Source organism: Borostomias antarcticus, assembly GCF_949987555.1.
Source record: "Borostomias antarcticus genome assembly, chromosome: 14".
NCBI lineage: Eukaryota > Metazoa > Chordata > Actinopteri > Stomiiformes > Stomiidae > Borostomias > Borostomias antarcticus.
This window is the reverse complement of record NC_140247.1, coordinates 14,137,497-14,165,130: the sequence shown is the minus strand read 5'-3', so window position 1 is coordinate 14,165,130 and position 27,634 is coordinate 14,137,497. Positions and strand designations below refer to the sequence as shown.

At 44.4% G+C, this 27,634-nt stretch overlaps 2 protein-coding genes and 1 long non-coding RNA gene across 3 annotated transcripts in view; all 3 read left to right on the top strand.

The window, feature by feature from the left end:
* usp43b (ubiquitin specific peptidase 43b) overlaps positions 1-11,821 on the top strand; it is a 38,139-nt gene extending 26,318 nt beyond the window's left edge. Inside the window, exons 7-17 of the mRNA XM_084448499.1 lie at positions 528-690; positions 2,321-2,432; positions 2,988-3,091; positions 4,403-4,480; positions 4,667-4,796; positions 5,240-5,359; positions 5,836-6,043; positions 6,201-6,359; positions 6,929-7,108; positions 7,475-8,142; positions 8,257-11,821. Of these exons, the coding sequence (XP_084304625.1) occupies positions 528-690; positions 2,321-2,432; positions 2,988-3,091; positions 4,403-4,480; positions 4,667-4,796; positions 5,240-5,359; positions 5,836-6,043; positions 6,201-6,359; positions 6,929-7,108; positions 7,475-8,142; positions 8,257-8,685 (2,351 nt within the window). The 3' untranslated portion in view covers positions 8,686-11,821. The remainder of the gene's footprint in view (positions 1-527; positions 691-2,320; positions 2,433-2,987; positions 3,092-4,402; positions 4,481-4,666; positions 4,797-5,239; positions 5,360-5,835; positions 6,044-6,200; positions 6,360-6,928; positions 7,109-7,474; positions 8,143-8,256) is intronic.
* Positions 11,822-17,417: 5,596 nt separating this feature from the next.
* On the top strand, positions 17,418-20,956 carry LOC311317416 (scavenger receptor cysteine-rich domain-containing protein DMBT1-like; the record flags this gene model as incomplete). Its single annotated transcript, XM_084448498.1, has 8 exons — positions 17,418-17,561; positions 17,741-18,049; positions 18,214-18,525; positions 18,662-18,811; positions 19,253-19,456; positions 19,731-20,039; positions 20,210-20,524; positions 20,952-20,956. Exons 1-8 carry the CDS (start codon positions 17,450-17,452, stop codon positions 20,954-20,956), a joined length of 1,716 nt encoding a protein of 571 aa, XP_084304624.1. The 5' UTR covers positions 17,418-17,449.
* Positions 20,957-24,882: 3,926 nt separating this feature from the next.
* Positions 24,883-25,987, top strand: LOC311317735. The gene is made up of 3 exons (XR_014630767.1): positions 24,883-24,985; positions 25,487-25,519; positions 25,855-25,987. It is a non-coding gene; the product is annotated as an uncharacterized lncRNA (long non-coding RNA).
* The last annotated feature ends 1,647 nt before the right edge of the window (positions 25,988-27,634 follow it).

The window sequence follows — 27,634 nt, the reverse complement described above, 5'->3', positions numbered from 1 at the left end:
AGAGGGGAGGAAATGAGAGGATTGGGGGAGAGGGAAGGAGATGGGGAGATGGGAGGAGGAGAGGAGATGAGGAGAGGAGTGGGGGAGAGGGGAGGAGAGGAGATGAGGAGAGGAGTGGGGGAGAGGAGAGGGGGAGAGGAGATGGGGAGAGGAGTGGGGGAGAGGAGATGGGGAGAGGAGAGGAGTGGGGGAGAGGAGAGGGGGAGAGGAGAGGGGGAGAGGAGATGGGGAGAGGAGTGGGGGAGAGGGAAGGAGAGGAGGAGAGGAGTGGGGGAGAGGAGAGGAGTGGGGGAGAGGGGAGGAGGAGAGGAGAGGAGAGGGGGAGAGGGAAGGAGAGGAGGGGAGGGGAGAGGGGAGGATCTCTCCCTCCATCTGTTCTCCCTTCTGCCGGTGTTTCTTCTCTCCTCCACAAATAGAAGGATGCTGCCTCACCACTTTTTATATTAACTCTCCTGTTCACCCCAGTTCTCCTGCCTTCTGTCCTCCTCCCTCTCCTCCCTCCCTCCCCCTCTACTCCTCTCCTCCAGGATACCACCACAGCTTGCCCTCCTCTCCGTACTCCTCCGGGGTTGAAGGTCAGAGGTCGCTGGCATCGGGGGCATTGTCCTCGGAGTTCCTGAACCAGGTCGCGCCCATCAAGCTCCTCCTCCTGGTCTGCAACGCCGCCGGGATTGGCCAGCACGCAGTCAGGTGACTACAACAGCTGTTGCTATGAGCAACTAAGTATTTATTCACTTGATGGAGAAAGAGGCGGGATGATCTGGGAGAGAGAGATGTGAAGATGATTATTATTACGGCGTCATAATTGATTATTATTATGTCGTCATTATGATTGATTATTATTATGTCGTCATTATGATTGATTATTATTACAGCATCATTATGATTGATCATTATTACAGTGTCATTATGATTGATTATTATTATTGCAGTGTCATTATGATTGATTACTATTACAGTGTCATTATGATTGATTACTATTACAGTGTCATTATGATTGATTACTATTACAGTGTCATTATGATTGATTACTATTACAGTGTCATTATGATTGATTATTATTATTACAGTGTCATTATGATTGATTACTATTAGTGTCATTATTATTGATTATTATTACAGTGTCATTATGATTGATTATTATTACAGTGTCATTATGATTGATTATTATTACAGTGTCATTATGATTGATTACTATTACAGTGTCATTATGATTGATTATTATTACAGTGTCATTATGATTGATTATTATTAGTGTCATTATGATTGATTATTATTACAGTGTCATTATGATTGATTATTATTACAGTGTCATTATGATTGATTACTATTACAGTGTCATTATGATTGATTACTATTACAGTGTCATTATGATTGATTACTATTACAGTGTCATGCACCTTTTAGGGATCTCTCTCTTTCTGTCTCAGTGTGCTATGGAGGGATGGAGGGGTTGAGAGAGTGTTGGATGGAGGGATGGTTATGTGATATTAATGACTGGGATGATTAACAGTGTTTGTGATGATCCACAACTTAATGAAGCATCCAGCACCGCCACGGTTTCCCTAAGATATTAATGGAAGATCTTCCTCCCCCGTGCATACTGTGTGTGTATGTGTGTGTGTGTGTGCGTGTGAGAGAGAGAGTGTGTGCATGCATGTATAGGTGTGTGTGTGTGTGTGAGAGAGAGAGAGAGAGAGAGAGAGAGAGATAATACAGATAAACTCCAATACTCAATTTATACATTTACAAATTACACAATAAGTCCCATTTCTATACAATATAAAGATGTCAACCCTGCAGGGTTTAATATCCCTGACAGCTCCACTCAGCTGATGATGATGGTGATTGGGGATCAGTAACCTCGTTAGAAAGTGAGATCATCACATCTGTGTGTCCCTCCGTTCCTGATGAGGAAGGACCGGTCTATCTCCTGGCTTGTAGTCAAGTTTCCATGTCATTTCATGTCGTATCATTTCATTTCAGGTTTATTTGGGAGGGGCTGTGCAAGTTAATGAACATTTTTAAAACAAAGGAATGTAAACCAAACAGAGTGTAGCCAGAGGCTTGTTTCCATCTGTCTGCGTGTCCCTCCGTTGCTGATGAGGAAGGACCAGTCTATTTCCTGGCTAGTTAGTCATGTTTCCATGTCTGTGTCCCAGGTTTTGCCCTCCGTTCCTGATGAGGAAGGACCGGTCTATCTCCTGGCTTGTAGTCAAGTTTCCATGTCTGTGTGTCCCAGGTTTGGCCCTCCGTTCCTGATGAAGGAGGACCGGTCTATCTCCTGGCTAGTAGTCATGTTTCCATGTCTGTGTCCCAGGTTTGGCCCTCCGTTCCTGATGAGGGAGGACCGGTCTATCTCCTGGGACCACCTGCAGCAGAGTATCCTCAGCAAGTTGTACTACCTGATGATCAACGGAGCGCAGGCACAGGTGCGCTGGGTTTAGCACACAGTTTGGCCTTTCGGGGTTAAGATTCATTGTTCAACTGGCTTTAAAGGACCATACCGGTCTAAATATGATTTGATCTCCTTAAACTAGTCACCCAATGTATATCACATTACTGCAATCAATTTTCTGAAGCAAAGCTCACGTTAAAAGAAATCCTGACTGGAAATATATAGAGGGATGAACCAACACTCTTCTACAGAGGGGTGAACCAACACTGTCTTCTAAAGAGGGGTGAACCAACTGTCTTTACTGTGATCTATCTTTGAAGATCCACCCTCTCCTCGACCCTCCTCTCCTCTCTTTTATCTCTCCTCTCCTCTTTCTCTCTCTTTCACCCTCCCTCCCTCTCTCTCTCCTCTACCAGTTAGACTCCACCGGCTTGTGTGTGTATGATTAATGTGTGGACTGCAGTATTAAATCTCCAATTTCTTTCTTTCTGCTTGACTGGAGATGGCTTCTATTATCCATGTTTCTTATTCTCTGACTAGAATAAGTGTGTGTGCGTGCGTGTGTGCGCGTGCGTGTGTGTGTCTCCAGAATGTGAGAGTGTTGTTCAGAGTTCGTGTGGTAGGGTGTTCAGCGTCCTCCAGCTACCTGTCTCCTCAGGACGCACGGCCTCTCTACCACCCAGCTGTAGACAGGTAGGAACACACACCTCTCTATCTATCTCTCTATCTCCCTCTCTCTCTCCCTCCCTCTTTCTCTCACTCTTTCTCTCCCCTCTCTCTCTCCCTCTCTCTCTCTCTACCTCCCTATATATATATACACATAGGCCTATATATATAAAGAGAGAGAGAGAGGGAGAGAGAGGAAGAGAGAGCAATCAAGATGTGTGTGTGTATATACAGTAGGACCCCAATCATCTGAACTTCAGAGATCCGAACCTCCCGGTCTAACGGACAGGCTAAAAAAACTTTTCTTTTTTTTGCCTGCTATCTGGTTACTGGTGGGATTTTCATTACAGTACTGTATCCTACTGTAAATAAAAACAGAACTGTATGTAGACCTATGTTGCCTATAGGCTGTAGCCTACTGTCATGTTTCATTTATTTGCTCTAATGTCGAGCGCAAAACGTAAACGAGTCTGCTGCGCGAGAGCGGCATTCCTTGGTAGCCAGAAAGCGCGTCAGCAACCTGAAGCAGAGGAGCATCGAGTCATTTTTCGTTCCCAGTTAATGGACTTCAGGAACACAGACGTGTTGTGGGCATGTAGATTAGCCTACTAGACCTACTGTATTTGTTAAATAATAGCCTACAGCCTTGGCCACGTTAGACTACATCGGTTGTTTTAGAGACTTTCTTTTAGGCTACAATAGCCTAAAACACGACAACTTGTCTGTCATTTCATTTATTTATTGATTGATTATCATTTGCTCTAATTGTTCTAATGTTGGGTTGTTTTTAGGCTATACCATTTTGTTCTGCGAATACAGTAGCCTATCGATGCAGCGTAGGCCTCATTTGAGAATAAAGTACTGTATTTGATCAAAGCACGCACTCAAGTGGAAATTCGGTTATTTTATTATAGGCTACTGTAGGCCTATTATAGGCTAGGCTATATGAGTTTAGTTGGCTATTTGATTGCAATTTTGATGCATTTTCACAAGTAATTAAGGGTATTTATCGGTCTATTATGAGTCTATATGAAACAAGTACCACTTATTGAATTTGGTGCATTTTAACATAAGTTGCAGTCATCCGGACATTTCAGAGATACGAACGACCTTCGGTCCCGTTGGGTTCGGATAAGTGGGGTCCTACTGTATATATATATATTACCTCTCTCTACCCCCCTCTCTTGCTCTCTCTCCGTCTCTCTTTCTCTCTCTCTTTCTCTCTCGGAGACAGATGCACCTGTTTCTGAGGGTTGTGATGAGAACCTGTGGTCGTGCTGCCCCCTGGTGGTGGTTGTGGGGTAGTGCGTGTGTGTGTCTAACAGCTGTTCTCTGCAGGGCTCTGAGGCTGTGTGGGTCGGGTGGACCTCCGCATGTCAAGCTTATCATAGAGTGGGAGAACAGAGTCAAAGACTGGTCAGTAACACCAGCCAGTCACGCAGTCACTGTGTGTGTGTGTGTGTGTGTGTGTGTGTGTGTGTGTGTTAGAGAGAGAGAGAGAGAGAGAGAGAGATTGTGTGTATGAGAGAGTGTCAGACACCGATATTCATGAAATCAATGTCCTCCAATTTGAGTGTTGACTGTGTGTGCGTGTGTGTCCAGCCTGTTTGGGAACATCCAGGAGGAGGTGGTGAAGGAGGCGGACAGTGTGAGAGACCAGCAGCAGCAGCAACTCCAGCAGCAGAGCTGCACCCTGGACCAGTGCTTCCAGCTCTACACCAAGGAGGAGCAGGTAGTACACACTCTGTCTGTCTGTCTGTCTGGTACTACACACAGTGTTTGTCTGTCTGTCTGTCTGGTACTACACACACTGTGTCTGTCTGTCTGTATGGTACTACACACACTGTGTCTGTCTGTCTGGTACTACACACACCCTGTCTGTCTGTCTGTCTGTCTGTCTGGTACTACACACACTCGTCTCTGTCTGTCTGTCTGTCAGTCTGGTACTACACACACTCTGTCAGTCTGGTACTACACACACTCTGTCAGTCTGGTACCAGTATAGTATTTGTGTCCCTGTATGTAATTTTCTCTATGTGGACATAAATAAATTGGTAAAAGGTGTGTGTGTGTGTGTGTCTGCCAGAACACATTCAGCTTCATTATTCTGTGATGAGTCTGTTTGAGGAATGAGACCACAAAAACTAACCCCCCCCCCCCCCCCCCCCCCCCCAGCTAGCCCCTGATGATGCGTGGTGCTGCCCCCACTGTCAGCAGCTCCAACAGGGCGTGGTGAAGATGAGCCTGTGGACCCTCCCAGACATCCTCATCCTCCACCTCAAACGCTTCTGCCAGGTGGGACACACACACACACACACACACACAGGTGCTTACACACACACACAGGCGCTTACACACACACACACACTGGCACTTTCTCACACACACACACACACACACACACACACACACACAGACGCTTACACACACACAGGCGCTTACACACACACACACCCACACACTCACACAATTACATACAAAGTACATACTCACAGAGTAGACAGTTGTGTGTGTGTGTATCAGAAGTGTCAGTCCTACTTTTATGACCATAGGGAGACCACCATCTCTCCTCCAAATTTTCATAGTTAGTACCAACTACCTCTCTCTCTCTCTCTCTCTTTCTCTCTCTCCCTCTCTCTCCCTCTCCCCCCTCTCTCTCTCACACTCTCTCTCTCTCTCTCTCTCTCTCTCTCCAGGACCTGAGAGCAGAGGTTTAGAGAAGGAAGTGTCAGGATGTATGATCGTTCAGTTGTATCCTTCCTTCCGTGCAGGTGGGGGAACGACGGAACAAGCTGACCACGCATGTCCACTTCCCCCTGACCGGACTGGACATGGCGCCCCATGTGGTCAAGAGGAGCCACTGCACCCGGAAACAACCCCAGGCACGCCCCCCAAAGGAAGTGACGCCTCCTGACTTCCTGTACGACCTGTATGCCGTGTGTAACCACCACGGAGGCATGCACGGAGGACACTACACAGGTAGATGGATAGATAGATAGATGGATAGATAGATAGATAGATAGATAGATAGATAGATAGATAGATAGATGATGACGATGATGATGATGAAGATGATGATGGTGGTGGTGATGATGACGGTGATAATGATGATGATGATGGTGATGATCTTCCTCAGCCTCCTGTAGGAACTCTGTGGATGGCCAGTGGTATTGCTATGACGACAGCAGCGTGGAGGCGGAGCCTGAGGAGGAGGTGTGTACCAGGGGGGCGTACATCCTGTTCTACGTGAGACGCAGCGCCATCCCCCCGTGGTCAGCACACTGCTCACACACCGGTATGACACACACACACACACACACACACACACACACACATACATACACACACAAAAACACACGTTGGTATGACACACACACACACACAAACACACACAAACACACACATACACACACACACACACACACCGGTATGACACACACACACACACGCACACACACCTGATGCCAGCTGCTCACAAACTGGTGTGACACACACACCTCAGCCAACTTCACAATGTTATAACACACACACATGCATGTGCACGCACACACACACACCCTAGCCAGCACTTCAGCCTGCTGCCGGTAGATGGCGGTCTGCTCCATCAGCATGTCCTGTTCATTATGCTGGAAAGACTGACTGCTTTTGAGTCATCAAAGCGAAGGACACACACACACTTTCTCACACACACACGCGAACACACACACACACACACACACACACACACACACACACACACGGTGGCCAAAGTGACTGCCACACTAGCAGACTTGTGTTTCTGGATCTCTTGGTGTTTTTGGGGGGTTCTACACAACTACAGTAATAACACAATGTCATGTGACCAATCAGCTGTTTCCTCTTCAGGCTCCAGCACTTCCTCCGGGTCAGACCACTGGCTAGTCAGGCTGGGCGGGCCCAGCGAGAGGGGCAGCCTGGGCTCGGACGGCTCCGTGTCCACCCCCCTGGGACCCATCCCGCCCCCGGCGCCAGATTCCCCAGAGGTGCCTGTGTTCCTGGAGGACGCCCCCCCCAGGACAAGCACAGGTGGGCTGCTACACTCTTACACACACACACACACACACACTCACACATAGAGTGATACTGTATAAAGAATCAGTTGTGACAGTAGTGGATCTCTCTGGAAAAAGGTTCCAGATAAAACCCTTCTCAGGTCAGAAAGAACCATGTCGTCTTCCGAACGGCACCTTGCGGACCTGGAAAGGGTTCTAGCTGAAACCTTTTGGGGGAGGGTTCCTCTGTTGCTACAAATCGTTCTAAGGTATATATCCAGTGAAGTGGATCATGAGGGTTATGTCGTAGGATTACTATGTGTAGTATTGTGGAGTATTGTAGTGTTAATCCCATACAAACTGACTAAGGGTGCATTTGTTTCGCCTCTGCTGTGCCCAGCCGCCCACGACGCCAAGCCGTTCATGCGAGGTACCCGGGGTCGGAGCGTGAGCATGAGGTCACCCGCCGGCGGGACCGGTCACAAGCTGAGCAAAGTTCTGCCCGCGCGCTGGTCCTTCGGGTCCAAGGACCGGCCCAAACCCTCCACCCAGCCCCCCCGCCCCTCCGGCGAGCTGGTGGAGTACCTGGAGTCGGGCCGGCGGCCGCGCTGCACGCAGCAACCCATCGTCTCCCTGGTGGCCTCCGCTCCACAGGGGGGCGAGGCCCGGGGACGGGCCCAGGGAAGGGGCGCCGAGGCCGGGCAGAGGGACCCGGACGGCTCCCCGCCCAGCAGTGGCGGCTCCAGGGCCCACGACTTTCCCAGGGCGCCCGAGGGCCAGAGCAGACCAGGGGGAGAGAGGGGCTCCGGACCGGGCCTGGGCAGAGACAAGGCCAGGGAGGACGGGGGCTTGCTGGGCCGCAGGTCGTCCAAAAGAACCAGGTCGGACCAGGGCCAGAGCCGGACCCCGGAGCCCCAGGCTCCGAGGGGGGGCCTCTCCGGGGGCCACGCCAGCCACAGCGCCCCCCCCAGCAGGGAGTCCACCCTGAAGAGGACCAAGAGCCAGGGGGGGCCAGGCCCCAGGGGGGGCGGGCAGAGGGAGCTCCTCTTGCTGCTGCTGCCTGGGGAGGCGAGGGGGAGGAGGGGGGAGGAGGAGGGGGAAAGGAGGGGGCTGAGGAGGGAGGAAGGGAGGAGCCACGACAGCCTCCTCTCCTTCCTCAAATCTGGCTTCCTGAGGAGAGAGCCTCTGAGGGCACCCGGTAAGGAGCGTGACAGCCGGGCCAATGGCCACGCTCGGACGGGCAAGCTAGCCAACGGGAGCTCACCTAAACACTCCCTCTCCAATGGAAGCTTGAACGGGGGGGCGGCGCTCGAGGACAAGAGGCCCAACGGCGGCCACCGTGGCGGCGAGGACCAGCCACCGCATGGGAGGCCCGCCCGGCCCCGCGGAGCCGGAGCGGATATCAAGCGCGCCCACAGCTCCTCCAGCATCCCGGCCCAGCCGGACCCGAACCTGCGCAGGTGGGCGTCGCTGCAGAGGAGCGGCCAGGCAACCTCCAGGGGCCCCGGGGCTCTGGGGACGGACAAGCCCAGCAACGGGCCCCTCCAGCGGGCTCGTTACAGCACCACCTCCCTGGGGAGGCATGGGCCCGTACCAGAGTCCTGCTTCTGACTGCGACACTAGAGCTGTGTGTGTGTGTGTGTGTGTGCGTGCTTGTAGCCGACGCCTTCTCAACCGCTAGTCTTTCACACGGGTGAGATATCACAGTCCAGACACTAGTCTTTACAGTAGTTTTTACACTAGTCTTTACAGTACATACATTAGTCTTTAAACTAGTCTTTACAGTATACATTCGTCTTTACACTAGTCTTTACAGTAGTTTTTACACTAGTCTTTACAGTAGATACATTAGTCTTTACACTAGTCTTTACAGTATACATTCGTCTTTACACTAGTCTTTACAGTAGATACATTAGTCTTTACACTAGTCTTTACGGTAGATACATTAGTCTTTACACTAGATACATTAGTCTTTACATTGGTCTTTACAATAGATACATTATTCTTAACACTAGCCTTTACAGTAGATACAATAGTCTTTGCAATAGATAAAATAGTGCAATACAATCAGGGAGTAGTGGTGAGTAAATAAGACTAAAGAGGTGGGTATACTCTGACTAAAGAGGTGGGTATACTCTGACTAAAGAGGTGGGTATACTCTGACTAAAGAGGTGGGTATACTCTGACTAAAGAGGTGGGTATACTCTGACTAAAGAGGTGGGTATACTCTGACTAAAGAGGTGGGTATACTGTGGCAAAAGTGTTAGTTTTTACATTAGTGGTGTTTAAAAAAGTGTGTATGCTGTGGGTCCATGGAGTGGGTCAACTCGTTTACCCTCCACTACACCACTGAATACTATAGAATAGTTATAAAAGAGTCTTTCCACTAGAGCAAACCTGGTGTCTGTGCTGGCATTTCCTCCAGCCATGGGGAATGAGAGAGGTCCTTCCAGGTTCCCAGCAGGGTTGAGAGTAGAGTCTAGTAGAGTCTGCTGAAGGCTGAGGAGACGATGCCCGTCTGTTATCGCTTTCCCTCTGACTTCTGTTTAGGTTGCGTTGAGAACGACCCCAAAACGTCTATCAATCAGAATCCAGTGTTTTATTTGCCAAATAAGCACAACCTGTACAATATCTGTATCTGTACACAACACCTGTATATTGTACTATCTGATAGGAGCATTGTGAAGTATGAACAGGTCTTAGTCCATGGCTGTGTTCAAAATGGCATACTAACATACTGCCTACATACTCAATGAGTATGCACTGCATACTGCCTACTGAATTCATAATAAGTACGCCATTACCAGCAGACTGTTCACACTGAAGTATGCAGCTAGATATCCCAGAATGCATTTCTCACCTGCCGGCAGCAATGGCGGGGATTTTAAAGAAGGCTGTAGTAAGCTGTAGTAATTTTGGCTCTGCAAGTGTTAATATATAATTTTATTACGTTTAAGTATGTTTTCAGGCGAGGAAGTAACCACATAGATTCTCAGTATGTAGTCAGTTTATCCAAAATAACCCGTTTTTATCCAAATAACCAGTTTAGTATCTGCTCCCACGTTATCAAAGATCACTGGCTGAGTCTGTAACGTTAGTGTACCTTAACTGCGGGGTTGGATAGAAACATCCAACAAACAAACAACGGTATCCCACATTCCTGGCTGGTTGCCATTTCCTCATTAGCTCCTGCTTCACGTTCACCCTAGTCTCGCCAACATCATCAATCTTATTATATATCAACATCTTATTTTTTATTTTTTTTGTCTTAATATTACATCCAACGATGCTTATCTACGGAAGAGCATTAGGGCCAACAGCAGAGTTTTTTTCTCAGAAATTCTGACTTTTTTCTCAGAAATTCTGACTTTAAAGTCAGAAATTCTGACTTTAAACTCAGAAGCTTAAAAAAATAATAAACTCAGTTGTTGGCCCTAATGCTCTTCCGTACTTATCAGACGACGGAATCAACTTGTCGTAGCTAATAGTATCTTTTCATCCAGCTCACTGTAGCTGCAGTACCCAACGTTATATGTGATGTGAACAGTTGAGATGGGAGATAAAAATGAGAATCTTCTTCAATTTCAAGCTCTTAAAGCATCAGAACACCGACAGACTCATTCATAAATTAATCTTGTGATCATCGTTTAATCTTCATGCATCAAACAAATATCAAAGCCTTCAGGGCAGCGTTGCACTTGCCGGTGTAAACGTTGCCGTCTGCCTCGCAGTCCATGCGCAGTTTGACAAGACCGATGAGGCTCAATGCATTTTGGGGCAGTTGAGAATAAGTAACCTCACACAGCATACACTGATATTCTGGCTAATCTAGTATACATCCGGGCATTTCTCACGTACACAACTTTCACATACTATGTGGTGGGAACGCGCTGCATACTCAAATTCATGTCATACATAGTATGAATAGTCGCCTACGTTAGTATACCATTTCGAATACAGCCCATGTTTGTGCATGTGCTGGCTGCATTGCTCTGTCTGGTCTCTGTGAGCTGTGTTAGTAAGAGCTGATCACCACAAGAACTGTCTGTAGTCTTCTATACTATTACTCACTGTTCCTTGAATAGATTTTTAATACATTTAATCCCAATTTGACTACCTGAAAAGAAGTAGCACATAAACACACTGATCTGATCCAATCATGTCATGTTATCATGAAGCTAACGTGTCGTGGATAGCATGTGATGGAACCATGTGATTAACAGTATGCATGTGGTCTCAGGCAGGGCTACTCATCGAACCACCTCTGTTACAAGTGACATTTGCAATGAACTGATACTAAGTGAATGATTTCAACACATAATTACTTCAGTGTTTGTTTAACTGGTTCATTATTGAACGTTTACTTGTTGATTAGTTGATTACGTTAAGCTTGACTTAGACTCAGCGACTTTGATTTCAATCTTGAGGTTCATGTTTTCCTGTGAGTGGTGTTGGTGTTGACCTGCATGTTGGTTTGACTGTGTCAAGCGTACAAAAACTAGCAGCAGTGTGAGGAAATAAAGGGGGATTCCACTCATTCAAGGGGAGGAGATGAGTGATATTTTATATGCAACTTTTTTTTTTATATATAACTACATTTTGTACTTGAGATTTGCAATAATGTAAATGAAGATGTCTAAGTCAGCAACTGTATGCCTCCGACCCAAAGAAAGGTCAGGATAAAGCACAAGAGGACTTTTATTGTGAAATTAACACGCTGAAGTTCTATCGACCTGCCTGCCATGTCTGCGTAATAATAATGGAATTTATTTTAAAAATTAAACCTGCTTTTCTCACACCTCGTCTCGATTACTGGATAATATGAAGACTTGTGAACAGATTGAGAAGATTGCAGAGAAATACAGAAACACGTACATTACACGTGAAAAATAAAGAAATCTTGAAACACCCCTCACCAACCCAGGCCAGAACTCTGCACATGTATCAGTTGATCAATTAAAAACTCTGCTGTGCTTACATTGAGTTAATGTACAAAGCAACATTAAATTACATTTTGCATTGACCACATACTGTTCAGCAGAACATTTTAACCTATTTTGCTGTATAGTTTTGTGAACAGTAGGTGGCGCTAGATGTCCCAATTACTCAAGAATCGGAGCGTTGCTCCAGCATGCTGTGCGCATGCGTGCTGGAGCAAGTGAGGAAGCTATTTAATTTCTAAAGATGTTTGTAAAGATCATATTACAGAGGCATGTGAAAAACCACAACAGGCCTACGCTCTATGTTAGCACAACTAGCGATTCATAAAGACAGATTGATGAAAACAACCGTTTCGCGGCAGAAAATAGATTTTTTAGAAGCTGCATTCTCAGTGCCCCGTCCGCCGCCATTACATGGATATACTTGGCTCGCGCTGGATTTTAATTTTCTTCTACAGGCCTCCAAATTACACCAAAGTTATCTCGGTGAGTGAAACGTCTTATAATATGCCGTAAATAAGGTCCAGGTTGTCAAAAACGAGCATTGTCCTTTAAAAGTTACCACGGTCGCAGACATTCTCAGGGTGTTCCAAAGGCCAGAGGCATAAGAATTTAAGGTTCCTCCCCATGCCTCTTAGTCCTGTCTCTAGGAACCATTAAAAGCTCAGTGCCAGAGGACCTGAGGGACCTACTAGGTGTATATTTTAAAAGCATGGCTGACATGTATTTAGGTGCATGACTATGTATGGATTAATAGACTATTAAAATAATCTTAAAATCTATTCCAAAACTGACAGGTAACCAGTGTAGTGATTTTGGTGTTGTGAACCCTCCTTCTGGTCTTTGTAAGAACATGTGCTGCACCATTTTGCATTAGTTGACCAAACATGGCATAGGCCTATCTAGATTCCTAGATTTCAACAGTAGATTCTCCTAGATTCCACGCAGACAGAATGAAATTTGAGTCTTCCTCATGCAACTAACGATTGAGTAAGACCATTGAGTCTACCAATGTGCTGGATTGTAATTGAGTGTGTGTGTGTGTGTCTTATTTGCAGCGAATCCCTGTTGCTACTACCCCTGTCAGAACGTGTGTGTGTGTGTGAGATTTGACACAGACCGGTATAAATGTGACTGCACCCGCACTGGCTTCTATGGGGAGAACTGCACTGTCCGTAAGTGAATACAGATAAAGAAAGTGATGGTTCTTGAGCCTAGTGGCCCATAGGCCGGAGCCTATCTCCTGATTCTTTAAAGTGAGGCAGCTTGATGTACAAATACACCCCCTGGACATGACGCTAATGTGTCACAGTGACTTAGCCCCAGAGGCCATTATAAAGCACTTTGGATAAAAGCTCTATATAAGTGGAGTCCATTTACCATTACCATTTGCCTTAAGCCTGCATACCATGTGGTTCAGCTACAGTGACTCCCAGAAATTCCTCCCATCTAATCTTCCATGCTCTGACAAATTTCACGTATATGTCCTGGTTGAGCGTTTTTGTGTGTCCTCACCTGACCTCTCTGGCAAACTCAAATGTACATTCCTTGGATGATCACAACCCCTGCCCTCTACTCTGTTAGAAGAGTAAGTCTGCAAGTCTTGGTAGTAAAGAACCCCACTTTGCTGAAAATAAAAATGATAGAATGGAATCATCTGATTGAGGCTGAATATTCCCTAAATACATTTATTATTAATAAAGCTCTATTCATAGCACTCTGGTTTAAAAAGGACATCAAGTCGTTTTATGTGAAAAGGAATATTACAGCAGGGATACACCAATGAGCAACCCACTACCACTGTTGGCTTTTGGCGTTCTTCTTCTTCTGTTGCTCTGCGTTGTGTATTTTTTTGTAAGCCTTGATAAGAGTTGCAGCAAATCTAATATGGACCACGATGTCCTTCTTGTTGTGATAGTCATTGATGAAATCACCCAACACGGGATTGGAAGCGGCGACAGATGACAGATTTATTGGACAAGGATACAATCACATGGAACACTGGCATATTTCCCTAGTCTCTCTCTCTCCCTGCTGCTCTGCTGGCTGCGGCTGTGGGCGAAGACGAGGCCCCAAGTCTTCCCTCCCCGCATGATGCTATCAGCTTGTCTGCCTGCTGGGAGCAACGAATCTGTCCGGCCGAGTTGCCTACCGTTTCCAAATCGAAGTGTCAAGGTTTGGTTGAGACGTTAAATAGTGCTCTCTCGGCCCAACCCCCACGCCTAGGCCTGCCCGTTTAGGGCCTAGTGAAGTTAGATTGGTGGAGGAGTGACCATACAGATGTGTCGCCTGTCACCCTAACATGATATCTTAATCACCATTATACCATGGCCTGGGTTAAAGTCGCACTGAAACGGACGTTTGAGATCATCTAACTTCTGTAGTTTGACGTATTTCACGCAAACAAGCTATGAGGGTGGGACATATGTTTAGAGGAATTTGATTGGAACATTGAAGTGGACGGGTTTTAAGAACTTTGGACAGATTCGATAGAAGGATAGCGTTGATTGACGGGTGGATGTCGTGAGATTATTGGCCAAAAATCTAAGGTACCTGTTGTCGTCATTGCACATGACCTACCGTTTTCCAGGAAGTAGGAAATTATATACTTTGATATAAGATTACAACAAAAGTAGATATTTTTTATTTTTTTTGGCATACATCGTTGAATATGTGAACACTATGACAAATTATGTGAACCAAAATGGGACATAATGCTTTTTTCATTTCAGTGCGACTTTAATACTCTTTTCCTATTGGCCAGCAGACGTGCGTTAAAACCGTGTGTACGCACACATAGTTCGGCTGAAGTTTAATTACCGATCTAAATTAATGCGCCGGCTTTGACAGCAACCCAAATGAGCTAATCCAATAGCCTGCTGTACCTAGCTAGCCATGAATGAAGTGTTGGATACTGCATATTTTCTGTGCAACGCATCCATTGTCCAGTTGTCAAATTTGACAAAAACTTGCCAACTAACTCTTTATGATAGCCAGACACCTCACTGTCCCCAAATCAAAAACTGTTTTTTCACTTCGTGTTATAACGTGGTGGTGCACGTTAGTGGTGTAGTAGCCAGATATGATTTTGTAACGTCAGTCTAAGAGTTGCCGTAAAAGAAGCTAGACGTATGGAAAATGGTCTCCGCCTCGTTTATTCATTTACAGTATATACGGCATCCAAATATATCACAGTGTGAAGACTGCTGGATTCTAATACCCTGTTGCTTCACATAATGATATGATACAGCCCGTCCTCGCAAATCAACTCGCAATGAACGTAAGATACGACTGACAGTGATACCACGACATGAAAACAATACTTTTGGAGTTGAGGACAATTTGGCTATCATACATAGTTTGTTCGCAACTAGGTTTGACAGCTGGACGATTTATATGTTGCACAGCAAATATGCAGTAGCCTTCACTTCGCTCATTGCTATCTAGCAATATCAGGTAGCTACAGACATAGATATATCGGTACAGTAGGCTATGGAATTAGCTAGTTTGGGTTGCTCATGTTTGGTTGCTAGGTCGTATCCAGGGTTGAGAGACATTGTATTGCTGAAAGAAAAGGTAACGGACACTTTCCATTTCACTTACGGTTCCAAACCCATGTTAACTATTGGATGTCATCGCTCCTCCAATATGATATTCAATTTGAAATTCCATAGCAACGTGATTTAGCAGTTAGGGACTATAATGACACTCAGTAATGAGCAACATATAAATAACATTTCTTTATATTTTAATGTAGAAAATGCAAGTAAATGGCACATATTTATTTGTCTTTGGCATGTGAGGCCATGGTATAAGCTAGATAATAAACTCATAGGTGTGCGTTAAACGGTTTTAAGGCACTTCGCCTCCACGTCGTGCCTTAAAACCGTTTAACACACACCTACTCGTTGATTATCCCTTACTTGGTTGTCAGTCTGGGTTGTGTCTGTTTATAGTGTCCCATAGAGATGTGTCATTAATATCCCAGAGGAGAGGCCCCCCCTGTGGCCTAAGTGTGACCTCTTGACACCCACTACCTCGAACGGCCACAGCAGCAGCAGCATCAGCTGTCTCCCTCACTCTATCGACTACACAGTGTCCATGTGAAAACAAACAAACACATTAAATCAAATACATAGCAGTAAGCCTCTGTAGATGTTAGAGACATTTCTCCCTAGATTCACCCCATTATGGTTAATATGACCACTGATGTCACAGCCACCATTGCAACTGGAGCTGTGCTGGACAGGACAGAGGGAGAGGAGGTGACCAGTCCAGCAGACCACAGGACCAGGTGTGAGGGACAGAGTGATGAGGGTTATGGTGCTCTGAGACCAGACTAGTGTTTCTGTATCTGTATGCTGCTGATGGTAAACCACACTGTAGCCAGTTAGTAAGTATGACTGTGACGCACAACTCTGTCTTTGTGCCACAGGATTCACTGCGGCTCGAAGTCTACTTTGCGTAATGAAGTGGATATTTATTTTAGGGTTTTAATGTTTATCTGAACCTGTCTCATCAGAAATTTATCTGTCAGTGAAACCAGTCTGTCATGAAGATTAAGATGCTGAAAGATATCCCCTGTTTGATAATAGGTGAGTTTCTAAAATTATATAGACTTAAATGTTACTGTTTTCTTTCTTTGTTCAAATGTTTTCATATTTATCAGAATATTAGGTCTGAATATTAGATACGAATGTATGTAGGTCACATTTGCACCTAATGTGAGTATTTTCAAATTACTAAATACAGTTCTCAGAACTTCAAAATCAAACTGGAAAACAGTGTCATCATCAGTACATACATACACAGACGGATATGTACTCTTAATCTGATTGGTTTAATCTCTTATTTTTCATGGTATATAGTCTCCATTCTTCTGAATGTGCCCTTACCTGGAGGTCAGTGACACTCCCTCCAAGTACTGTTGATTTATTGACGTCTTTCAAATCCAAAGCAATCATTCACATTTTTCTGTCCACTGTGATGCATTTTGAATTATTTATTTCTAAAACCTGCCAATTTTCAGATGCTACTGTACATCTATTGATCTAGCCTCATTAAATCATCGTTGTCTTGCAAGCAATATATTTTGATTTTCTTCACAGTTCATGAATCTTGTAGCAAGACAGAATGTAAGCTGTGAGATCAGGATGGTTTTACGAGGCTACTGTTGATATTCCATCGTTAAAACACCTGATAAATAACTTCCCTTCTCTGTTTGCCTGACAGGCAGTGACCAGGTCAGGCTAGTCAAAGGGAATGGCCGGTGCTCTGGTAGAGTTGAGGTGTATTACAACTCTCAGTGGGGATCAGTGTGTGATGATGACTGGGACATAAAAGATGCCAATGTGGTGTGTAGAGAGCTGGGGTGTGGAAGTGCTCAAAGTGTCCTAAGCAAAGCCCAGTTTGGTGAGGGTGGTGGACGGATCTGGATGGATGATGTTGCATGTTCTGGAAATGAGAGCTCTCTGACACAGTGCTCACACAGGGGATTTGGAAGAACGAATTGTGATCATAGTGAGGATGCTGGTGTCGTCTGCTCAGGTAAGAAACTGACTGTTTTATCATTGTGTTTTATCATTGTATCCCTCTTCATGCCTTTATAAGGTGTTACAACTAGAGATGGTTACACAAAGTCCTCATATTACACTATCCCTGTTAAGACTGTATGATATCATATGCATAATCTTGACTTTCCTATTGTATTTTTACCCAATACCCAGGCCCAATCAGGCTGGTCAATGGGACTGGTCGTTGCTCTGGTAGAGTTGAGGTGTATTACAACTCTCAGTGGGGATCAGTGTGTGATGATAACTGGGACATTGATGATGCCAGTGTGGTGTGTAGACAGCTGGGCTGTGGAAGTGCTCAAAGTGCCCCAGGAAATGCCCAGTTTGGTCGGGGTGGTGGACAGATCTGGATGGATAATGTTACATGTTCTGGAAATGAGAGCTCTCTGACACAGTGCTCACACAGGGGATTTGGAAAACATAACTGTGATCATTTCAAGGATGCTGGTGTTGTCTGCTCTGGTAAGAAACTAACTCTGTTTTATCATTATATCACTCTTAATGACGTTATAATGTGTTAGCAGTACAGTTGGTTATGCAAAGTCCTTATATTACCCTATCCTCATAAAGACTGTATGAGTAGGCTTCTGGGTAGGCAAATGCTTTCCTGTTGTCTTTTTACCCAGACCCAGTCAGGCTGGTCAATGGGATTGGCCCCTGCTCTGGTAGAGTAGAGGTTTTCTATGAAGGACAGTGGGGAACAGTGTGTGATAACGGCTGGGGCATGGATGATGCCAGTGTGGTGTGTAGAGAAGTGGGCTGTGGAAGTGCTCAAAGTGCCCCACGGAATGCCCAGTTTGGTCAGGGTGGTGGACAGATCTGGCTGAATCTGGTTGAATGTTCTGGAAGTGAGAGCTTTCTGACACAGTGCTCCCATGGGGTATTGGGAGAAACACATTTTTGTGGTCATTACGAGGATGCTAGTGTCATCTGCTCAGGTAAGAAACTGACTCTGCCTTGTCATTGTATTTCTCTTGGTTACACAAAGTATTGCAACATATTTATATGGACTATATGAGTTGGTTACGATATCATATGCATAACCTTGACTTTCCAATTGTCATTTTACTCAAGACCTAGTCAGACTGGTCAATGGGACTGGTCATTGCTCTGGTAGAGTTGAGGTGTATTACAACTCTGAATGGGGAACAGTGTGTGATGATAACTGGGACATGGATGATGCCAGTGTGGTGTGTAGACAGCTGGGCTGTGGAAGTGCTCAAAGTGCCCCAGGAAATGCAAAGTTTGGTCGAGGTGGTGGACACATCTGGATGGATAATGTTACATGTTCTGGAAATGAGAGCTCTCTGACACAGTGCTCACACAGGGGATTTGGAAAACATAATTGTGATCATTTCAAGAATGCTGGTGTTGTCTGCTCAGGTAAGAAACTGACTGTTTTATAATTGTATCCCTCTTCATGCCTTTATAAGGTGTTACCACTAGTGATGGTTACACAAAGTCCTTATATTACACTATCCCTGTTAAGACTGTATTACTAGGTTGTTATATCATATGCATAACCTTGACTTTTATTTTGTCTTTTTACTCAAGACCTACCTGTAGTCAGGCTGGTGAACGGGAACGGCCATTGCTCTGGTAGAGTTGAGGTGAATTACAACTCTCAGTGGGTAACAGTGTGTGATGATGGCTGGGACATAAAAGATGCAAGTGTGGTGTGTAGAGAGCTGGGGTGTGGAAATGCTCAAAGTGCCCCAAAAAGAGCCCAGTTTGGTGAGGGTGATGGACAGATCTGGATGGACAATGCTGAATGTTCTGGAAATGAGAGCTCTCTGACACAGTGCTCACATGGAGGATTTGGAAAACAGAATTGTCGTCATGACAGGGATGCTGGTGTTGCCTGCTCTGGTAAGAAACTGACTGTTCCATCATTGCATCACTCTGTGATTTTATAACTGCAACAGCATATGCCTTAACCCTAGTCAAATTTCTAGCATGTGTGAACCATATACATGGCCAATAAACAAATCTTGAATCCTGAATCTTGAATCTATGAAGTGTTAAAATTAGAGATGGTTACCGAAAGTAGTCATATTACTTCATCCTTACAATAAAGACTATATGAGTAGGCTGCTATATCATATGCATTGACTTTCCTATTGTATTTTTACCCAATACCCAGGCCCAGTCAGGCTGGTCAATGGGACTGGTCGTTGCTCTGGTAGAGTTGAGGTGTATTACAACTCTCAGTGGGGATCAGTGTGTGATGATAACTGGGACATTGATGATGCCAGTGTGGTGTGTAGAGAGCTGGGCTGTGGAAGTGCTCAAAGTGCCCCAGGAAATGCCCAGTTTGGTCAGGGTGGTGGACAGATCTGGATGGATAATGTTACATGTTCTGGAAATGAGAGCTCTCTGACACAGTGCTCACACAGGGGATTTGGAAAACATGATTGTGATAATTTCAAGAATGCTGGTGTTGTCTGCTCTGGTAAGAAACTGACTCAGTTTTATCATTGTATTATTCTTTGTGACTTTATACGATGTTACCACTAGAGATGGTTACATAAAGTCCTTATATCACACTATCCTTGTTAAGACCATGAGTAGGCTGATATATCATTCATAACCTTGACATGCCTATTGTCTTTGCTCCCCAAGACATACCTGTAGTCAGGCTGGTCAATGGGAATGGTCGTTGCTCTGGTACAGTTGAGGTGTATTACAACTCTGAGTGGGGAACAGTGTGTGATGATGGCTGGGACATGAGTGATGCCAGTGTGGTGTGTAGAGAGCTGGGGTGTGGAAGTGCTCAAAGTGCCCTAGGAAATGCCAAATTTGGTCCGGGTGCTAGACAGATCTGGCTGGATGATGTGGCATGTTCTGGAAATGAGAGCTCTCTGACACAGTGCTCACACAGGGGATATGGAACCCATGATTGTGGTCATCACAAAGATGCTGGTGTCGTCTGCTCAGGTGAGAAGCTGAAATCAGAATCCTTTTATTGCCATTTTGTTGTGATTTAGTTTAATTTTAGCTCCCCCACATTTAATCATCTTATTATATCACATAATATTGTAATCATAATCAAAATATGGTATAAATTGTTTTAGACAGCCACAACATTAAATGCAGTAACAGATATCTGCTCAAGAGTAGTACCAGATGGAACCAATAATAAACTACTCAACAGCAATATCAGATACGACCACTAGATGTATCCATAGGGAACTGATCGGTCGGAAGTTGAGTTCTCCTGCTGAGGCTAGCAGTTTAAGGCTGCTGAGGCTAGCAGTTTAAGGTGGCTGGAATAGTGTACGCTCTCTCTGACCACTTAGATATCCCGATTTCTTCCTGTTAATTTCCCAGTTTTCTCCTCTTTCCCCCCCTGATCTGTCAAAAGATTGAATTCATTGATGCTGGCACTGCAGTCTTGACTACAAAAACAGTCTATGCTTGGCCATGTACCGATAGGGTTCCCAACTTTCTCCCTATTTCCCCCCCCCTTGCCGGAAATAATGGCGTACTAAAGGGACATATTTGGGCATAGGTTGGTGCTGAGTCGGCATATTAGACACCATTGGATTTGTGCCAAAGTAGGGATGAGGTTTGGAAAGTGGGTTGTGGTCAAGAAAGAGGGGGGGATGGTGGCAAACTATTTAAGGGGTAACACAAAGACAAGGGTGTGTCTCTTTCCCGGGAAGCACCGGCTTTACTGCTATTTTGTTTCTGAAAAAGCAATAAAGTCATCGCATTGGACTTCTGCGTGCCTCAGCTTGTTTTCATTTTGGACTCAAAATTTATTTTGAACTTAGAACTATTTTGAACTTAGAACTATTTTGAACTTAGAATTATTTTGAAAATTGACCTAGGACATAGTAAATTATTTCACTCAACAATTTGTACTTGACATACATAGGATTCTTTTGCGACATTGTGGAGCCAACAACAACACAACAATGGACCAGTGCAAGAACAGGAAAGGACAGTGCAAAATATAAACAGTGCAAAACTAGCAGTGCATTTTGCCAACACAAGAGAGTGCAGTAGACAGTATAGTGCAAAAATACAAGGGGTAGGGGAGAGAGTCAGAGGGGAGCCTTGTTGATAAGGCAGATGGCCATGTCTTCTCATTCTATCTCTCTTGGTTACACAAAGTATTGCAATATCCTTATATGGACTTTATGAGTCTGCTGTATCATATGCATAACCTTAACTTTCCTATTGTCATTTTACCCAAGATCTAATCAGGCTGGTCAATGGGAATGGCCATTGTTCTGGTAGAGTTGAGGTGTATTACAACTCTGAATGGGGAACAGTGTGTGATGATAACTGGGACATGCATGATGCCAGTGTGGTGTGTAGAGAGCTGGGCTGTGGAAGTGCTCAAAGGGCCCCAGGAAATGCCCAGTTTGGTCGGGGTGGTGGACAGATCTGGATGGATGATGTGGCATGTTCTGGAAATGAGAGCTCTCTGACACAGTGCTCACACAGGGGATTTGGAAAACATAACTGTGATCATTTCAAGGATGCTGGTGTTGTCTGCTCTGGTAAGAAACTGACACTGTCTTATTGTATCACTCTTCATGCCTTTATAAGGTGTTACCACTAGAGATGGTTACACAAAGTCCTTACATTACACTATCCTTGTCAGGTACACTGTCAATTGCACTGTCCTTGTCTTATAACGAAATAGGGAAAGTTAACTAGCCTACTAGCCATAAATAGCTAGATAATAATTACCTAACTGCTAAGTAGCTGCTTATTACCAGACATCTTTAGATGTCTAAGTTATTTCAGAGTAAAATTAAGATGTGAGACACAGACAACTATCGCTATCATTAGCTAGCAACTATCATTAGACCACCTCTAAATATGGATCTGGCTGGGGATGTGTTAATTCACTTGGGGCGGTAAACAGTCTAGCTTCCTTTTTAAATGTAGTTTTACATGAAAGCTCTCATATTTAAAGGGGCGCCCTGGATACGTGTTGTCATAAATGGTGTGCCTGGTGACAAACATTTGAGAACCACTGAGCTAGACCAGCTAGCTAGCTAGCAAGATATTCACCAACCTGAGTTTGTAACGTCTATAAAGCAGTGGCGCCCTCATGGCCTGATTCCTACTCTTCCTCCACCTCGCATGCGCCTGATCGTTGCCTAAATCCTTTTACCTTTTGAAGAAGCTTATTTCCTTCTTGCCAAGCTACCACCAACAATGACAAGTCAAATTCTCTAACTAGTGCTCTCTTTCTCTCTCGACTCTTGGGCTCACAGAAAATTCTCACATGCTTAATAGTGAGAATCAGTCCTCTTGAATGAAACACACGGAGGACCCAAAATATAGGCTACTTGCGTATTATATATATTTATATAATAATAATAATTATTATTATATTATATTATTTTTGGGGCTTTAATACATGATCGGAATAACAGATGGATATAATCCGGAATGTTACTTTCATTCAAAATTCAGGGCTTTTGCTGCGTTCCTTTTGTTTTGGAGCTCCGAATTTGGCGCTTGGGATGACGTCATATCCCAGTTGAATGCGTTCCAGAAAAAAAAACGTGAAAAACACACTTTCTTTGTAGTTCTAGTGAAGTTAGCCATTGCTAACAATATACCTACCAGTTGATAACAATGAACTATGCGATTTTGTGCATACGAACTTCATAGCAACATTGTCCACCGATAGACATTGGACAGTAGCCTACTGATCAGACAACTGATTTAATGAGACAAATTAAACAGAAGCGCTATTAAACAGTCTTATTACAGTTTTCCCTTATTGTTAATGCGCGTAGTATCCATCTTGATTGACGTTAGCAACTGACGTTGATGAAGTTGGGATATATTCTTTATCCCAAGTAAATAGCTGGAAAGCCTGAATTCAGATGAGGTACTGATGACGACTTTGACATTGAACCCGGGAATTCTGACGTTTCCAATACAAAAGAAACACAGCATAAATGATTGCTAACGTCAATCAAGATGGATATTCTGTGCATCAACAATAAGTGAAAGCTGTAATAATGTTTATTAATGCTTCTGTATTATTTGTGGCTCATTAAATTAGCCGTACACTGCACAATGTTGCTACGAAGTTCATATGCGCAAAATAGCATAGTTCATTGTTATCAGCTGGTATTGCTAGCAATGTCCGGAGCTCCGATACAAAAGGAACGCAACATTATCCCCAGATGCCCACCTCTAACAATGCCAGTGGGCCTCATTCACCAATGTTAAGAATTTCTTACACCGTGTCCTAACTGCTACGCGAGCAACAGAATATGACATTGCATGCTTGCTGTCCTAACTGAAACCGTTAAATTTCCTGTTCTGTTACGTCATTTGTCTATATTCCCAACTCTAGCTTCTCGACTTTCGAACGCCTGTCAATGCGAGCGACAGGAGGAAAATAGGAACAGGGCGAGCGTCAAAAGGGCAGTTAAAACGTCGCGCCACTTCGCGCTGCGTCGCTCGCGTCCAGTTAGGACATAACAATAGAAAACAAAGCAATGGAACGCATTTTGTCGCCGACGCTCACTCGCGTCGCGTGTAGTTAGCTCAAGGTGTTAGGAAGCATTTCTTCTTAAACTCCACCTACACCGTTTCCAAGAAGATTCTGGCATTCACCAATGCTGTCACATTAAACAACTAAGAACAGAATCTACAAACACGGAAGAGCAGTCTCAAATAGGCTATGGACTATTCGAGGGAAAGAAATGTTCATTTAAAATGATTTGTGATCGCGTTTATTTCAAATCTACAGTTGTATAACATTATAGGATTGCAATACTATAATATTTTTGACAGCCACTGGTGATTTGGTCCTCAACTCGGCAAACCCTGATTTGCGCTAGAGTGCAAAATATATCTTTCCTTTTTTTGGTCTTCTTTCATATTACAAAAGTTGAAGTTGTACAAAAGGGATTCCTCAGTTAAGTTGATTTAGCAGTACTAGAATTCAAATAAGCATATCTTCTTAAAGGTGCTCTGTTCGATTTGCTGCACTTTTTGTAAAAAATAAATAAAAAAAAATCCAATATATGCAATACATAGGTCTAGGGGAGTCATTACTATTTGTACAGAAAATATAGCCAACGGTGTAGTGCCTGTGAAGCAAATGCAATTTTTATTTTTTTTATTTTTATTAAGAGCGAAGCCGGCCCGGCGCTGTGCCCATCCCCCTAAACGGCACCGTATATAAGAGAGGGGCAGCGTCATCTTGATTGACGTTTGAGACATGTCCGTTGCTGAATATGGCTGAGAGAACTTCTACTCCGGGAGCAAAGACACCACGGTCTTCGGCTAACGTCTGGCTGGATAATGTTGCATGTTCTGGACATGAGAGCTCTCTCACACGGTGCTCACACAGAGGGTTTGGAAAACAGATTTGTCGTCATGAAGAGGTTGCTGGTGTTGCCTGCTCTGGTAAGAAACGGACTCTGTTCCACCATTTCATTACTCTGTGATTTTCTAAGGTGTTAAAACAGGAGATGGTTACATAAAGTCATTGTTACATTATCCTTACAATGAAAACTGTATGAGTAGGCTGCTATATCATAAGCATAGACATTCCTATTATCTTTTACCCAATACCCAGTCCCAGTCAGGCTGGTCAATGGAACTGGCCGCTGCTCTGGTAGAGTTGAGGTGTATTACAACTCTCAGTTGGGAACAGTGTGTGAAGATAACTGGGATATGAGTGTTGCCAGTGTTTTCATATTTATCTGAATATTAGGTCTGAATATTAGCTACAAATGTATGTAGGTCACATTTGCACCTAATGTGAGTATTTTCAAATAACTAAGTACAGTTCTCAGAACTTCAAAATCAAACTGGAAAACAGTGTCATCATCAGTACATACATACACAGACAGATATGTACTCTTAATCTGACTGGTTTCATCTCTTATTTTTCATGGTATATAGTCTCCATTCTTCTGAATGTGTCCTTACCTGGAGGTCAGTGACACTCTCTCCAAGTACTGTTGATTTATTGACATGTCTTGCAAAACCAAAGCAATCATTCACATTTTTCTGTCCACTGTGATGCACACTTTGAATTATTTATTTCTAAAACTTGCCAATTTTCAGATGCTACTGTACATCTATTGACCTAGCCTCATAAAATCATCCTTATCTTGCAAGCAATACATTTAGATTTTCTTCACAGATCATGAATCTTGTAGCAAGACAGAATGTAAGCTGTGAGATCAGGATGGTTTTACGAGGCTACTGTTGATCTTCCATCGTTAAAACACTTGATGAATAACTTCCCTTTTCTGTTTGCCTGACAGGCAGTGACCAGGTCAGGCTGGTCAATGGGAATGGCCGTTGCTCCGGTAGAGTTGAGGTGTATTACAACTCTCATTGGGGAACAGTGTGTGATGATGACTGGGACATAAATGATGCCAGTGTGGTGTGTAGAGAGCTGGGCTGTGGAAGTGCTCAAAGTGTCCTAAGCAAACCCCAGTTTGGTCGGGGTGGTGGACGGATCTGGATGGATGATGTTGCATGTTCTGGAAACGAGAGCTCTCTGACACAGTGCTCACACAGGGGATTTGGAAGAACTAATTGTGATCATAGTGAGGATGCTGGTGTCGCCTGCTCTGGTAAGAAACTGACTGTTTTATCATTGTATCCCTCTTCATGCCTTTATAAGGTATTACAACTAGAGATGGTTACACAAAGTCCTTATATTGCACTATCCTTGTTAAGACTGTATGATATCATATGCATAACCTTGACTTTCCTATTGTATTTTTACCCAATACACAGGCCCAATCAGGCTGGTCAATGGGACTGGTCGTTGCTCCGGTAGAGTTGAGGTGTATTACAACTCTCAGTGGGGATCAGTGTGTGATGATAACTGGGACATTGATGATGCCAGTGTGGTGTGTAGAGAGCTGGGCTGTGGAAGTGCTCAAAGTGCCCCAGGAAATGCCCAGTTTGGTCGGGGTGGTGGACAGATCTGGATGGATAATGTTACATGTTCTGGAAATGAGAGCTCTCTGACACAGTGCTCACACAGGGGATTTGGAAAACATGATTGTGCTCATCACAGAGAAGCTGGTGTTGTCTGCTCTGGTAAGAAACTAACTCTGTTTTATCATCATATCACTCTTAATGACTTTATAATGTGTTAGCAGTAGATATGGTTATGCAAAGTCCTTATATTACCCTATCCTTATAAAGACTGTATGAGTAGGCTTCTGGGTAGGCAAATGCTTTCCTGTTGTCTTTTTACCCAGACCCAGTCAGGCTGGTCAATGGGATTGGCCGCTGCTCTGGTAGAGTAGAGGTTTTCTATGAAGGACAGTGGGGAACAGTGTGTGATGACGGCTGGGGCATGGATGATGCCAGTGTGGTGTGTAGAGAAGTGGGCTGTGGAAGTGCTCAAAGTGCCCCACGGAATGCCCAGTTTGGTCAGGGTGGTGGACAGATCTGGCTGAATCTGGTTGAATGTTCTGGAAGTGAGAGCTTTCTGACACAGTGCTCACGCAGGGTATTGGGAGGAACACATGCCTGTGATCATTACGAGGATGCTAGTGTCGTCTGCTCAGGTAAGAAACTGACTCTGTCTTGTCATTGTATTTCTCTTGGTTACACAAAGTATTGCAATATATTTATATGGACTATATGAGTAGGTTGCGATGTCATCTGCATAACCTTGACTTTCCAATTGTCATTTTACTCAAGACCTAGTCAGACTGGTCAATGGGACTGGTCGTTGCTCTGGTACAGTTGAGGTGTATTACAACACTCAGTGGGGATTAGTGTGTGATGATAACTGGGACATGGATGATGCCAGTGTGGTGTGTAGAGAGCTGGGGTGTGGAAGTGCTCAAAGTGCCCCAGGAAATGCCCAGTTTGGTCGGGGTGGCGGACAGATCTGGATGGATAATGTTACATGTTCTGGAAATGAGAGCTCTCTGACACAGTGCTCACACAGGGGATTTGGAAAACATAATTGTGATCATTTCAAGAATGCTGGTGTTGTCTGCTCTGGTAAGAAACTGACTGTTTTATAATTGTATCCCTCTTCATGCCTTTATAAGGTGTTACCACTAGTGATGG